Here is a 13,745-nt window from a genome sequence, read left to right as displayed (position 1 = left end):
ACCCGTCGTGTTGCTTATAAGATAACAAATCCGGTCAATAGTCTTATTCGGTAGGTCACATTTATGAAAGGGAAGGGGATTGTAGTTACGATTTAAGGAACAATGGCGAAATAAAAAGCGAAAAAAACAGTAGCATAAAATTCCATAATATTCGTAATAATCATTAATAGCTTTAAAGATACATGTTTATAAAAACAAATAAAAATAAAGTTAAAAGCTGCTTGTAATAAGGTAATTTCTTTTTCATTCATATATGACTTCTATATAGTGACTTTGTTATATTTTTATTTAATGTAGTCATTCCAGTAACTACAATGGTCACCAGTGTTTCAACTAATGCAGAATGTAATACCAGACCCGATGATGAATTCTGGACAGTTTCATTAAGCACAGCATGTATGTTAATCTATTTTACATTAATTAATATCGTAATTTTAGCATTACTCGAAACTTCGTTGCTACTTAAAGGGGCATTAGATGTCAATCATATTCACCGATTTGACTTAAATTCTAATATTTGATTTATAACATAACAAAACGTAAATTCAAATTACAATAATAAGTTTCAAATAAACAGTAAGCACTGCATGTACTCGATACTATATCTATATCAGAATTTCGTGTTTTTTTTAGTCTTGACGCCATCAAATTTTCTTTCGAGATGATGACAGCAGATTTTCGATTGTCATATAACCCATTATTAATATAGACATACAAATTAATAAATAGCGACCTCGTATAATTGAAACTTTCTATCTATGTTTGACTTATAGTTATCTATGTCATAGATTGCATAAAAAAGTCGGTTTTATCTGTCGAATCAGTAAACTTAATGTTTTACCTTTGTTTCACTTTCAATGTTGACATTCTCTCCTTCTAAGTGGCTGGCCAAGATTTAAACATGCATTAACAACCTTAAGATATTGGCTTAATTTGAAGGTCACCTGAATACGGGATCGGTGAGGTCAAATAATTCACTTGCGAGTGAATACTTTATCAGCAATATTTCTTTGCTTTTTGAAAATTGAACCAAATTGGTTGCCAATAACGAATTATTAATTCACTTAAATTAATGAATGAACAGAATCATATTATATTCTTTTCATATCTCGTACTTATTGCTCCTTTAGAATACAGCGGGAAACTATCATATTAACGGGTACAGGTATTCATATATAATGGCATAACTTTAAGTACTAACCAATATATAGGTTTCCATCTGTGATTGATGTATAGGGTCGTTATATATCTGTAATAAGAGCACCTTAACTGTTATTTTAAATGAGAATATACAATAGCAATTTATAAAAAAAATTGTCTTAACTTACAAGCATTGTTTAAGTGAAGACACAAGTAACTGACTATCCAGACGGAACAGTGCACGTGACACTTGTCAAGGTTAACGTAGAGCCTTTTATTTGACTCATATCGGGTTTATTTTGTGTCCAGTTGTCCCTAACCGTCGATGAAAGGTGTGTGGAGTAACACATGTGTGACTTTGTCTTGTTGTGTCCAGTTGTCCCTGACCGCCGATGAAAGGTGTGGAGTAACACATGTGTGGCTTTGTCTTGGTGTGTCCAGTTGTCCCTGACCGTCGATAAAAGGTGTGTTGAGTAACACATGTGTGACTTTGTCTTGTTGTGTCCAGTTGTCCCTAACCGTCGATGAAAGGTGTGTGGAGTAACACATGTGTGACTTTGTCTTGTTGTGTCCAGTTGTCCCTGACCGCCGATGAAAGGTATGGAGTAACACATGTGTGGCTTTGTCTTGGTGTGTCCAGTTGTCCCTGACCGTCGATAAAAGGTGTGTTGAGTAACACATGTGTGACTTTGTCTTGTTGTGTCCAGTTGTCCCTGACCGTCGATGAAAGGTGTGTGGAGTAACACATGTGTGACTTTGTCTTGTTGTGTCCAGTTGTCCCTGACCGCCGATGAAAGGTGTGTGGAGTAACACATGTGTGACTTTGTCTTGTTGTATTTTGGATTATTTTAGAAAATGAATGATTTAAACTTATAAATTGTATTGATTTTTGTAAGAATGCACCAAAAAAATATTTGTGAATATTTATGTATAATATAATCTGTTGTTTATCTTGCAGGTTTTTAGATTAAATTTACGTTTATATATATATTCGTATATGAGTATAAAACTGACAATCATATCACGTCTCCCAATGTTTTAAGGATACACGGAGGAGTTTTACTTTTACTCGTCACAGAATAGATAGTTGAGAATTAATAAAACTTACTAAATGTTAAATGTTAAAGATTTTTAATTAATGTAATTTACAATATCGTAATATAAATCAACTAATACGTTTTTAAAATCTATTCCATCACATTATATTTTGCAAAAACCATGTTAATGGAAACACTTTTCTATTTTGTAATAATTTCGAAGAATTTTGAATTGAAGGATATCCGAAAACAATTGAAAAAAAAATATGTTATAGAAACACATTACAATACTTCCGATAACATTTGATTTTGGTTTCACATAAAACAGAATAATATTCTTTAATTATCCATAAAATGATTTAGAAATTAATGTTTTATTTTTTTCTACGTTATGTTGACGCCAGATAAATTTTGCTATAAATTTTCGTACATGTACTTCACGATCCTTTCGGTTATATGGCTCATAACTAAAAATGTTTATGTAAGAGCTATTGGGGAAGGAATAAATTCGTTACCCAATCTAAAGTCAATCTTAACTGAAGCAGTTGGAATTCGAATTTTGTGATAATTAATATTTTTTCAACGGAGAACTTAAGAAAGGTGTTTTATAAGTCATACCAGAAGAGAGAACCACTGTCAACTGTCTGAGATGATGAACATTTCCCGGACTAGCAATATGCCAACCAATGTATCAAAAGGACGATCGTATTGTTGTTCAAGTTAAACATAGTGATATAACCTGGTGAATTATAAAACTACAACATAATGTGTACATTGTTGCTGCATTTTAAACAAAAAATAAAACCTACATTGTAGATACATGTGCCGCCCTTGTTTAAAAACGAAAAATTTTAATTGATAAAGCCTTAGATACTTAAATACATTTTTTATCTATCCCGATTTTATCAACGAAAGTAGAGTCTCATCATACACATAGATGTACATGATATTATGAAATTTCTTCTGACTTTATTCAAAACCAATTATTAATTTAATTCACAAGTGCTCAACTAAAACTACTCCCAAATAATGCATTGTAGTGGGTACTAACAGACATTCGGACATTTGCAGACATTTGCTTTTCATTTAAAAAGCTGTCGGAACTATTCATTAACTATACCGAATAGTTTTGATGAGAACTCTTACTTTACAATACTTTATCTATGGTCATATCTTGCATATCTGATTTAAAGATAGAAACCAAGTGAAACCTGCGAAAATCTAAATGGAATCGATATGTTGACAGGGTACACATATCTTGCTATGAATGCAACAACCGCTATATAAATTTAGATGAAGATTCACAATAGGTAATAGGATGAAAATTTAGTAGAAGAAAAAATACTGTTTAATGTGAAGTTGCTGTAGATTTAAAAAATTAAATAAAATAGCATTGTCATTATCGGTTTACAATATTAAAAAAAAAAGTCCGATTCTTTCTTGGTGTCATTCTGTTGTCCTGAACGTGTTTAATACTTTCAGTTTACATACAGTCGGAGTTCTCCTAGGAAACGATGTTTTGACCGTGTTTAATTTATTTTTAGTTTATACACGTGTCGGGTTATGTTGTGCATACCTATTATGTCTGTATGTTTTGTTCACAAATGACCGTCAAAATAGGTCGAAGCTATAATTTTCTACATAAGAAACTGTCTTTTCCGAGGCAGCAATATTACAGCTGCTGTCCATTCGTTTGATGTGTTTAAGCTTTTGGTTTTTTCATTTGGTTTGGGACTTTTCGTTTTGCATATTCCTTGGGGTTCTGTATTTTTATTGATTTTCTTTTTTATAATTTCAGTTTACACACCATTCAATTTCTACTGAAAGAGATTGCATAAACCATTTTTTATACTTTCAGTTTACACACCATTCAATTTCTACTGGATGAGATTGTATAAACCATTTTTATACTTTCAGTTTTTTTCTGACTGAAGTTGAATAACCTATTTTGTATACTTTCAGTTTACACAACATTCATTTTTTTCTGACTGAGGTTGAATAACCTTTTTTATACTTTCAGTTTACACACCATTCGCACTCTTGCTGGGAATCGTTGTGACCATTGTTTTATTTAAATGTTACTATAGAAAACGGAGATCGCTGTAAGTATAAACGTCTGTTTTCAATAATAATTATTGTGTATGCATATCATATATAATAAGATTCTTTATATCTAGTTTCATGTGATTGAGTGACGCAATATTATAGAGTTTGACATTTTTAAATTATTCAACGTCGTTGCTAATATTGCTTTTTAATTGGCAATACATAAAATAATATAAACGACTTTTGTGGAAATACCATTAATCATTTTTTTATATATATTTCCCAAGTAACAAAATTTGTGTGTTTCTTCAACCTATACGACTAGATAAAAAATTAAACTTACGAAAACCTTGAATCAGAATAATCATATCATACAATGTGTGATAATACATTAAAAGGATAACTGTTGTTACATATGTACCTATAAAATACCCTTTCTATAACATCATTGCATGACAATTGTTTAGACAAGTATTGTGAAAATAAAGAATACAGTTTGTAAATTGCATGTTTGTTACGTACAAGCATCACTGTTTATTGAAAACTTTTGATGTTTGTCGTTGATTGAATGTGTTCATTATTAGGTCTTTCAACCTTCAATCTTTTCGGTTGAAAGACCTATAGCTTTTGTTCTAATTATTATTATTATTATTAGGTCTTTCCACTTTTCCGTGGCCCGGGCCCCCCTTTTTTGGAAAAAAATGTGGTTGCTTATATAGGGAATTACTGAAGCGTGACTGGAGCGGGCCTCCTCTTAGGTCAGTCAGTGGACCCCCACTTATGAAAATTTCTAGATCCGCCACACTGTATATGATATAAGTGATATGCATTTCTAACTGGTAAACCATAAGTAATAGAGACCTAGGGTCTTTTGATTTAAGATCCTTCGTCCAAAAAAATGAAAATTATGTCAAGGTCAAAGGTCAGGTCATATTCTAAATTTTGATTTTGGCTTATTTTCAGTCATTTTCATTAACCTTATAAGATATCGACAAATTATTTTTACTAAATTGTTAGTTGCGACATGTCGTAACTTATATATTTTGGTTAAAAGGTTGCGTAGACATAAAATGGGAGTTTTTGCCCCTCCTATATATAAAATTAATCGTTAAGTGATATAACTCATTAACTATACATATTACAGACCTAGGGTCTTTTGATTTGGGGTCAGGTCTAGGTCATCAATATATTTGAAGTTCTAGATTTTGACCTTTGCTTTAAATTCATATTTATACATCATCAAGCCATAGGAACTGACATTTTCAACTGACTTTTAATATTTTCATATCAAAACAGATCCTTATTGGTTGAAAGACATTCAATTGTTCTCTGAACAATTGGTTTTTAATTGTTCTGTGGTCTGCATGTTGTGCGAACTATTATATTATTTGTTTGTGCATTTCTTTGTGATGAATGTTCTTGCGTGTGTTATTTGGTGCTGTGCTTCTGTTGTTATTTGAGCGATAGATCATTTTAAATTGTCATAAAGTGGGAGGTTTGGCTTTCCATTAAACAGGTTCAACCCACCATTTATTCTTAAAATGTCCTGTTCCGAGTAAGTAATATGGTGGTTGTTATCAAATAGTTTATTTCTATGTATGCTGGCGTTTGTTTTTGTTGCTCTTCAGTGTTCCTGTTGTTCCTTTGATGTCCTCTTATAGTTGATGTATTTCCATCGATTTGAGTTTGTTAGCCGGATATGTTAATTTTCTCTCAATTTTTTTATAACTTTTGAACACCGGTATACATACTGTTGCATTTATTTACAAACATAATTTGGACGTCACAGCCGACCACCAAAACGCAAATCCCGGAAAATAAAGTGACATTTTATTTGCGCCATTACAGGAAACCCAGAGTACGAGAAGAAAGCTTCCATCATGACAACGCCGTGTACTGGGACCATGATGCAGCATTCCAATTGGACGGAATGGTGGAACTAAGAGAACAGAGAAGAACAGAAAGCAAGTAACATGATAACATTAAGGTCACGGGGGTAAAGATAAATATGATTAAGATCCAAAGGAAACAACAATTGAATTAAAGACAGAGATAATAAAGTCATGAAAGTATGTCAGATCAGAAACTTTTGAAATTATGTTAAACAATTCCAGTGTTCTCACTTTTTTTTGCGGTTCGATGACCGCATGCGTTATGTAATTGTTTTCTTACATTTTAATTCATAACGTGTGTTCACGTAATATAAACAATATGTACAATGCTATTATGATAGGTTATTTGTAGAAACGGTGATCTGTAATTCATTGATTGTTTTATTGACACAAAAAAAGATGAGAGATTTTATAATACAGTTTGAGTTCTGCAATAAAACGTTTTGTTTCGTTAAGATGTAAAAGGCTGTCATATAATTATAATTACTAGGTTTATAAAAAGGTAATAACAAAAATACTGCATCCGACCAAAAATCTAATCTTTTCAATAGACGTTTAAGATTCATCCGAGTCCTCGAGTACTCGCGAATATCTTGACCGAGTATTCGAGTATTACTTTTCAGAACTTTCGACATCCCTAGTAAATAGTGCTTTAATGAGGTGGTATGAGTCCCAATGAGACAACTATCCAAACTTTGATTTCATAAAACATTAACAATTACTTTTACGACCTTAAGTCTTTGAAGAAAGTATATGACGTTGTATCTAGTGTAATACATATCGTTTCAAACCTAATTATGTGGTATGAACCACATTGGATCATAAAATATGAATATGGAAAAGGGGAATGTGTCAAAGAGACAATAACTCGAACATAAAGCAAACAACAGAAAAAGGCAACCAATTGGTCAACATAATATCAACTTATTTGTATGAAGCTTTAAAACTATTTAAATATGAGGTTTATTGAGCCCTCTCTTGTTTCATATGAGGTTTACTGAATTCTCTCTTTGTTTCATGTGCGGTTTACTGGGCTTTCCTTTGTTTAATGTGCGGTTTACTGAGCTCTCTCTTTGTTTCATGATCTTTCATGTGAAATTTAGTAAACCCTGTCTTTGTTTCATGTGCGGTTTACTGAGCTCTCTCTGTGTTTCATGTGAGATTTAATAAACCCTGTCTTTGTTTCATGTGCGGTTTACTGATCCCTCTTTTTGTTTCATGTGAGGCTTTCTGGACCCTACTTTTCATGCTAGGTTTACTGAGCTCTCTTTTCTACTGTTTAATTTGAGATTTACTGAACCCTCTCTTTGTTTCATGTGAGTTTTAATGTGCCCTCTCTTTGTTTCATGTGAGGTTTGCTGGATTTGGCAAAACTTTTTGGAATTTTGGTCCTCAATGCTCTTCAACTTCGTACTTTTTTTGGCCTTTTTAATTTCTTTGGATTCGAGCGTCACTGATGAGTCTTTTGTAGACGAAACGCGCGTCTGGCGTATATACAAAATTTAGTCCTGGTATCTATGATGAGTTTATTTACAACCACTGGGTCGACGTCACAGCTGGTGGAGATTTATTCCCCCGAGGGTATCACCAGCCCAGTAGTCAGCACTTTTTGTGCTGACATGAATCATCATTGATATGGTTATATTTATAAATTAACTGTTTACAAAATTTAGAATTTTGAAATACTAAGGCTTTTCTACCTCAGGTATAGATTCCCTTAGCTGGATTTGGCAAAACTTTTAGGAATTTTGGTCCTCAATGCTCTTCAACTTCGTACTTTTTTTTTGCCTTTTTAACTTCTTTGGATTCGAGCGTCACTGATGAGTCTTTTGTAGACGAAACGCGCGTCTGGCGTATATACAAAATTTAGTCCTGGTATCTATGATGAGTTTCTTTACAACCACTGGGTCGATGCCACAGCTGGTGGAGATTTATTCCCCCGAGGGTATCACCAGCCCAGTAGTCAGCACTTTTTGTGCTGACATGAATTATCATTGATATGGTTATATTTATAAATTAACTGTTTACAAAATTTAGAATTTTGAAATACTAAGGCTTTTCTACCTCAGGCATAGATTCCCTTAGCTGGATTTGGCAAAACTTTTAGGAATTTTGGTCCTCAATGCTCTTCAACTTTGTACTTTTTTTGCCTTTTTAACTTCTTTGCATTCGAGCGTCAATGATGAGTCTTTTGTAGACGAAACGCGCGTCTGGCGTATATACAAAATTTAGTCCTGGTATCTATGATGAGTTTATTTGCTGAGCTCTCTGTTTGTTTCATTTGAGGTTTACTGTACTCTCTCTTTGTTTCATGTGCGGTTTACTAAGCTCTCTCTTTATTTCATGTGAGGTTTACTGCGTTCTCTCTTTGCTTCATGTGAGGTTTACTGAGCTCTCTCTTTATTTCATGTGAGGTTCATTGGTCCCTCTCTTTTTGTCATGTGAGGTTTACTGAGCTGTCTCTTTGTTTCATGTGAGGTTTACTAAGCTCTCTCTTTATTTCATGTGAGGTTTACTGCGTTCTCTCTTTGCTTCATGTGAGGTTTACTGAGCTCTCTCTTTATTTCATGTGAGGTTCATTGGTCCCTCTCTTTTTGTCATGTGAGGTTTACTGAGCTGTCTCTTTGTTTCATGTGAGGTTTACTAAGCTCTCTCTTTATTTCATGTGAGGTTTACTGCGTTCTCTCTTTGCTTCATGTGAGGTTTACTGAGTTCTCTCTTTGCTTCATTTGAGGTTTACTGAGCTCTCTCTTTGTTTCATATGAGGTTTACTGAGCTCTCTCTTTGTTTCATGTGAGGTTTACTGGGCTCTCTCTTTGTTTCATGTGAGGTTCATTGGTCCCTCTCTCTTTGTACCATGTGAGGTTCATGGGTCCCTCTCTCTTTTGTTTCATGTGAGGTTTACTGAGCTCGCTCCTTGTCTCATGTGAGGTTTATTGAGCCCTCTCTTTGTTTCATGTCAATACAAACATTCCGTAGTTGTGACATCTAGGATACAAAAAAACACACAATTCTCTAAAAAAATATAACATTTATTTCACAGTTTTATACAAATATCATTTTAATTACAGCTGTATTCATTACCGACAGCAGACATCGGGGTATACAGACAGACATAGGTGGAGATTGCATACATAATTTCGAAAGGTACAATCATTTATTTGAAAAAAAAGATGTTTTGTGTGTCAGCTACCCAACCACAAAATGACATTTGACAAAAGAGGAGAAACGCAAAACTTCTTCAATATTCATGATAATATGCCTACCTCTAAATAATCCGAAGTCTATAAAGTTTAGTTTTTCTAAACAGAAACAAAATTATACTTCATAGGAATCGGATCCAGACTTTATTTAACTATCATTTGTATTTGTCGTGTATTTCGCACCAGGATATCCAGTGCACAGTGTCGTGTGATAGAATCAATGACAATGACATGGGTTAATTAAAATGAAAAACGTGAAGATTTTTTTGTTTTGTTACAAAAACAGTTTTTTAGTCATCTTGGAGCTATATATGACAAGGTTGAGTTTCTATGTAATAACATGTATCATAAGTTTCCAACTATATTTTAGCACGCTTAATGTAGAGTAAAAGAGTTCTGTATAAGGACGATGTGATGTGTGGATAAATTAGTGAGTGACATGCAATATTCCATCTTCTAAACTATTTTGACAAATAGACTACATAGTTATGTAAATTTACTTTCAGGACCTACCAACAGGACGAACTAGATAATATGTCACTGGCACCATTGCCCCCGCCACCACCACCGCCAATTGATGATCCGTTTCCACAGGCAATGGCACCAAACCCACCTAGTCGCAGGTCAAAAGACGACTGTATCAGAACTGTACCAAGCTACCGGAAATCAAACATACCTAGTACCTTACAGAAAACATGGATTTTTAACAGTGAAGATAAGTTAGCAACAAGCGATAATTTCCAAGAACTTCTAGATGAAGCATTCAAAGATCAAAACTCTCCTCTTCATCAAAGGGAAAGTCATTATATGTCTGTTCCTAGTGTTGTTTTAATTCCAAATCCAGAAGAGGGTCCACCATGTTGTCACGACGTCCGCCATTCTTACATTAACATTAAAAAACTGGACGGAAACACGATGTCCGAAAATAGTCTAAATAATTCTCAACAGATTCTCATGGACTACGAAAACACAAGGGTCTGGGTCAAATCAAAGGAAAGCGATCTTAGTGACGACGAGTCTCATATTGACTTCCGTGACGCAAATTTTCAAGACTGTGTGCGAAATACTTTACATAGAAAAGAAATTAAATCACGTAACATATCGGAAGTAGACGATCAATACTCATCTTTCGCTACTCTATCAGCACCAAAAAAGCCAGAGAGACCACGAACTGGTTACGTCGTTATGGAGTTAACAGAAGAAGTTATGTCATTCCTGAAAGTAAAGGAGAATAAAGTTGGAAAACCGTTAACTCTGTCTCACGAAAACATTCCGCCTGAAAAAATATATTATGACGACCGCCTGAAAAATGGATATTTATCGATGTATGAGAATTAATAACCAGTGAATAAACCTACATGTGTATCTTTGAGTAAACATTGATAAGATATATTCATTTTGATATCGGTAACAGATCTTCGGTTATATTATCATTGAGAAAACATGAGTTAAGGTTGTTAGGCGTGGCCTTTTGAGAAAAAATGAGTTAAGTTTGTTGGACGTGGCCTTTCTCTATAACTTTTTGAATTTCCGTTGTATCTTCTCAAGTAATGCCAAATAAAATGAAACCTCAAACTTTTTGCATATTTAATTCCGAGTCAGCACAATTTTTGACACCTTTTTTTATATCTTGAGTCTTGTATCTACTCCAGTGCTTCATAGAATTGAGATTATCTCAGCTATATTCACATACCATCTGTGTTTTAAACTTCAATGTTATTTGAATAGGAAAAGGATTTTAATGTCAGTAACGAACATGTCTTATCATGATTGACCGTGTAACATGAAAGGTACACCACAAGACAAAACAAAGGATTGCCTTTCTTTTAATGTGCATTGGCCCACATGAAACTTTTAAGCTGTGTTTATCGGTGAATTGTTTGTGGGTTTAGACGTTTTCGCTATCAATGAAAACTAGATATATGTGTAAATGTGTTTAAATAACAATCTATCAGCAAAGCAATCGACCTAGTGCTGTAAAAAATCGGAGCGTCCCTAATACTTGTCAGGATATGCTTTCATCAAGAACTTTTGAAACATTTGAAAGCAAGTAAGTATTAGTCATGTCAGTGGCGAAACATGGTTTACTGGGCCTATGCTATCATTTTGCACTAGTGTACATGATTTATGTTTATTTTATATTTTGGTGAGTGGTTATAATTAACCGTAGCCATAATTCGTTTCCAAAACAAACCCTGAAGTTGTGAGATTATCTCTGATTTTGTTATTTTTCGAAAAGTTACAGTTTTTTCATTGTTTTGTTTTTTATGAAATGTTATATAGTAACTGTGTATAAATGTATAGAATAAAGTGTTTGTACAGAGAAATAAAAAATATAAAATGTATCGTGTGTTTTACAATTTCGTTTGTAGGGCATAAATTCTAGCCGATGGCATTGAGTGTGAAGGGAGAGGTAGAATCCTTGGTTAGCTTGCTTGTTAGCTGAACCGTGTCATTATTAGGTAAGGTATACTACCCACCTCTCCAAGTAGTCTATAGTCATACAGACAGAAAGATTGGTTATCTGTTAGACTAATCTACTCTCAAAGGAGGGTAGTTTACCTAACATAATAATGACGTCACGGTTCAGCTAACAAGCAAACTAACCAATAAATGTACCTTTAACTACAAACTTAATGCTATCGGCTGTTAGGTAAAAAAAAGACAAATTTGTTCGATGACCTAGAACTAATGACGAAGAAATTTCATTATGGTAACAGAGAGTGTTTTCAGACATGATCATAATGCTCCCCATCTCAAGAATATATTTATCATTTCAAATTTGAAAACATACTTGCTATTTCAGTATATAAACTGCATTTAATTTGACATGTGTGATTCTAATGCAATAACTCCTCCAGTGGTGTGATGATGGAGAACAACTGAGATCAACATTATATACACGTTTTACAATCATCTTCATAAGTTGTTAACCAATACAGCGAGTCTGTTTCTCAGCTAGCGAGAAACTGTTTTACGGTCTTGTGCATTTAAATACCATAATAGTCTCCGGACAAGTAACATAACTTATGGTTAAAGCAAAAGTATACAGCACTACTGAGCGCTTATTGGAGAAACTCACCAGGATATTCTCTTCGACACTTACCAACATATACATACATATTCTATATCTTACTTTTATTTTATACCCCCCCCCCCCCCCAAACAAAAAATAAGAATTGTAAAAAATAAAAATTGTAAAATAGTACTTACAAATATAAAATACATAACACTCATCAATGACGCTCAGATTAAATATTAGAAAGTCAAAAACAAGAACAATGTTAATGAGCTTTGGGAACCAATAATTCACAAAAACAATGCAAAATACGGCTTCATTTGACGTGGATCTTTCTTATACATCCCGAAATTGAGTTATACTGTGTTCTTGTCTTGTAGTTTTGTTTATATGCTTGGCTATATGCCTTTTTGTGTTTTTGTTACATATTTGTTTGATTTCATAGTGTTTTAGATTATGACACAATGTTGACTGCTGTACCCAATTTTTGGCATTTTTACTTATTTTGTCTGTTTGTTTTGTTCACACATCATTATCAATATAATGGAATTGTATGCATCTGTCATACAAGTGAGAGGTTTAGCTAGCTATAAAACCAGGTTGAATCAATCCACCATGTCTGTACAAATTTAGGAATATGACAGTTGTTATTTATTCGTTTGACATGTTTGATGTGTTTGAGCTTTTGATTTTACCATTTGATTAGGGACTTTCCGTTTTGAATTTTCCTCGGAGTTTGATATTTTAGTGATTTTACTTTCTAAATTTTTTTTTGTGTTTTGAAAATGTTTTACGGGCATTACTGTTATATCTCACACTATCCTTTAACGTCGTGAAAGAAGTTAAACTCCTAAACTATCGAAAAAACAACAGCTAGTATACACCAGATACTGACAAGTGTGTCTTATATCTTGATTAGCATCTCGATATAGATAATGAGGGTTGGTTGATATCGGGACTTAGAAAAATATGGAATTAGCTTCTATATTATGAACTTGTTATCATAGACGCAATTCATCAGACAATGGTTGACAGTTATGGAATATCTATGTCAAATATAATCAACGATATGTTCCAATTCCCATTATTGACCATTATTGAATCTATAAATCCGTACTCAGTTTTTGTCACATTAACCTATTATGTCTACCTGTTTAGGTTATCCACCCAATGATGTCCACCTCAATATACAAGTGTGAGGTTTGTCGTGCTATTAAACTAGGTTTAGCTCACCACTTTCTTCAAGAAATACATGAACCAAGTCGGGAATATTATATACCAGTTGTCTTTCACTTGTTCCGTCTATTAATAGCTTTGATTATGCCAGTTTTTATGAAATTCTCCTTTTTGAATTTGCTTTGGAGTATTTTTGTTATACCTTTTTTTTGTCTATTGCGAGTCAGTTCTA

At 33.5% G+C, this 13,745-nt stretch overlaps 1 protein-coding gene across 3 annotated transcripts in view; it reads left to right on the top strand.

Annotated features, from left to right (window-relative positions):
- Positions 1–11,663, top strand: part of LOC143049630 (uncharacterized) — a 33,540-nt gene extending 21,877 nt beyond the window's left edge. For all 3 annotated transcript variants that reach the window (XM_076223229.1, XM_076223228.1, XM_076223230.1), the window contains 5 exons: positions 298–396; positions 4,198–4,279; positions 6,072–6,187; positions 9,187–9,262; positions 9,825–11,663. In XM_076223229.1, the coding sequence (XP_076079344.1) occupies positions 298–396; positions 4,198–4,279; positions 6,072–6,187; positions 9,187–9,262; positions 9,825–10,656 (1,205 nt within the window). In that variant the 3' untranslated portion in view covers positions 10,657–11,663. The remainder of the gene's footprint in view (positions 1–297; positions 397–4,197; positions 4,280–6,071; positions 6,188–9,186; positions 9,263–9,824) is intronic.
- The last annotated feature ends 2,082 nt before the right edge of the window (positions 11,664–13,745 follow it).

This window comes from Mytilus galloprovincialis, chromosome 10, assembly GCF_965363235.1.
Source record: "Mytilus galloprovincialis chromosome 10, xbMytGall1.hap1.1, whole genome shotgun sequence".
Taxonomy (NCBI): domain Eukaryota; kingdom Metazoa; phylum Mollusca; class Bivalvia; order Mytilida; family Mytilidae; genus Mytilus; species Mytilus galloprovincialis.
This window is presented reverse-complemented; position numbering and strand designations above follow the sequence as displayed.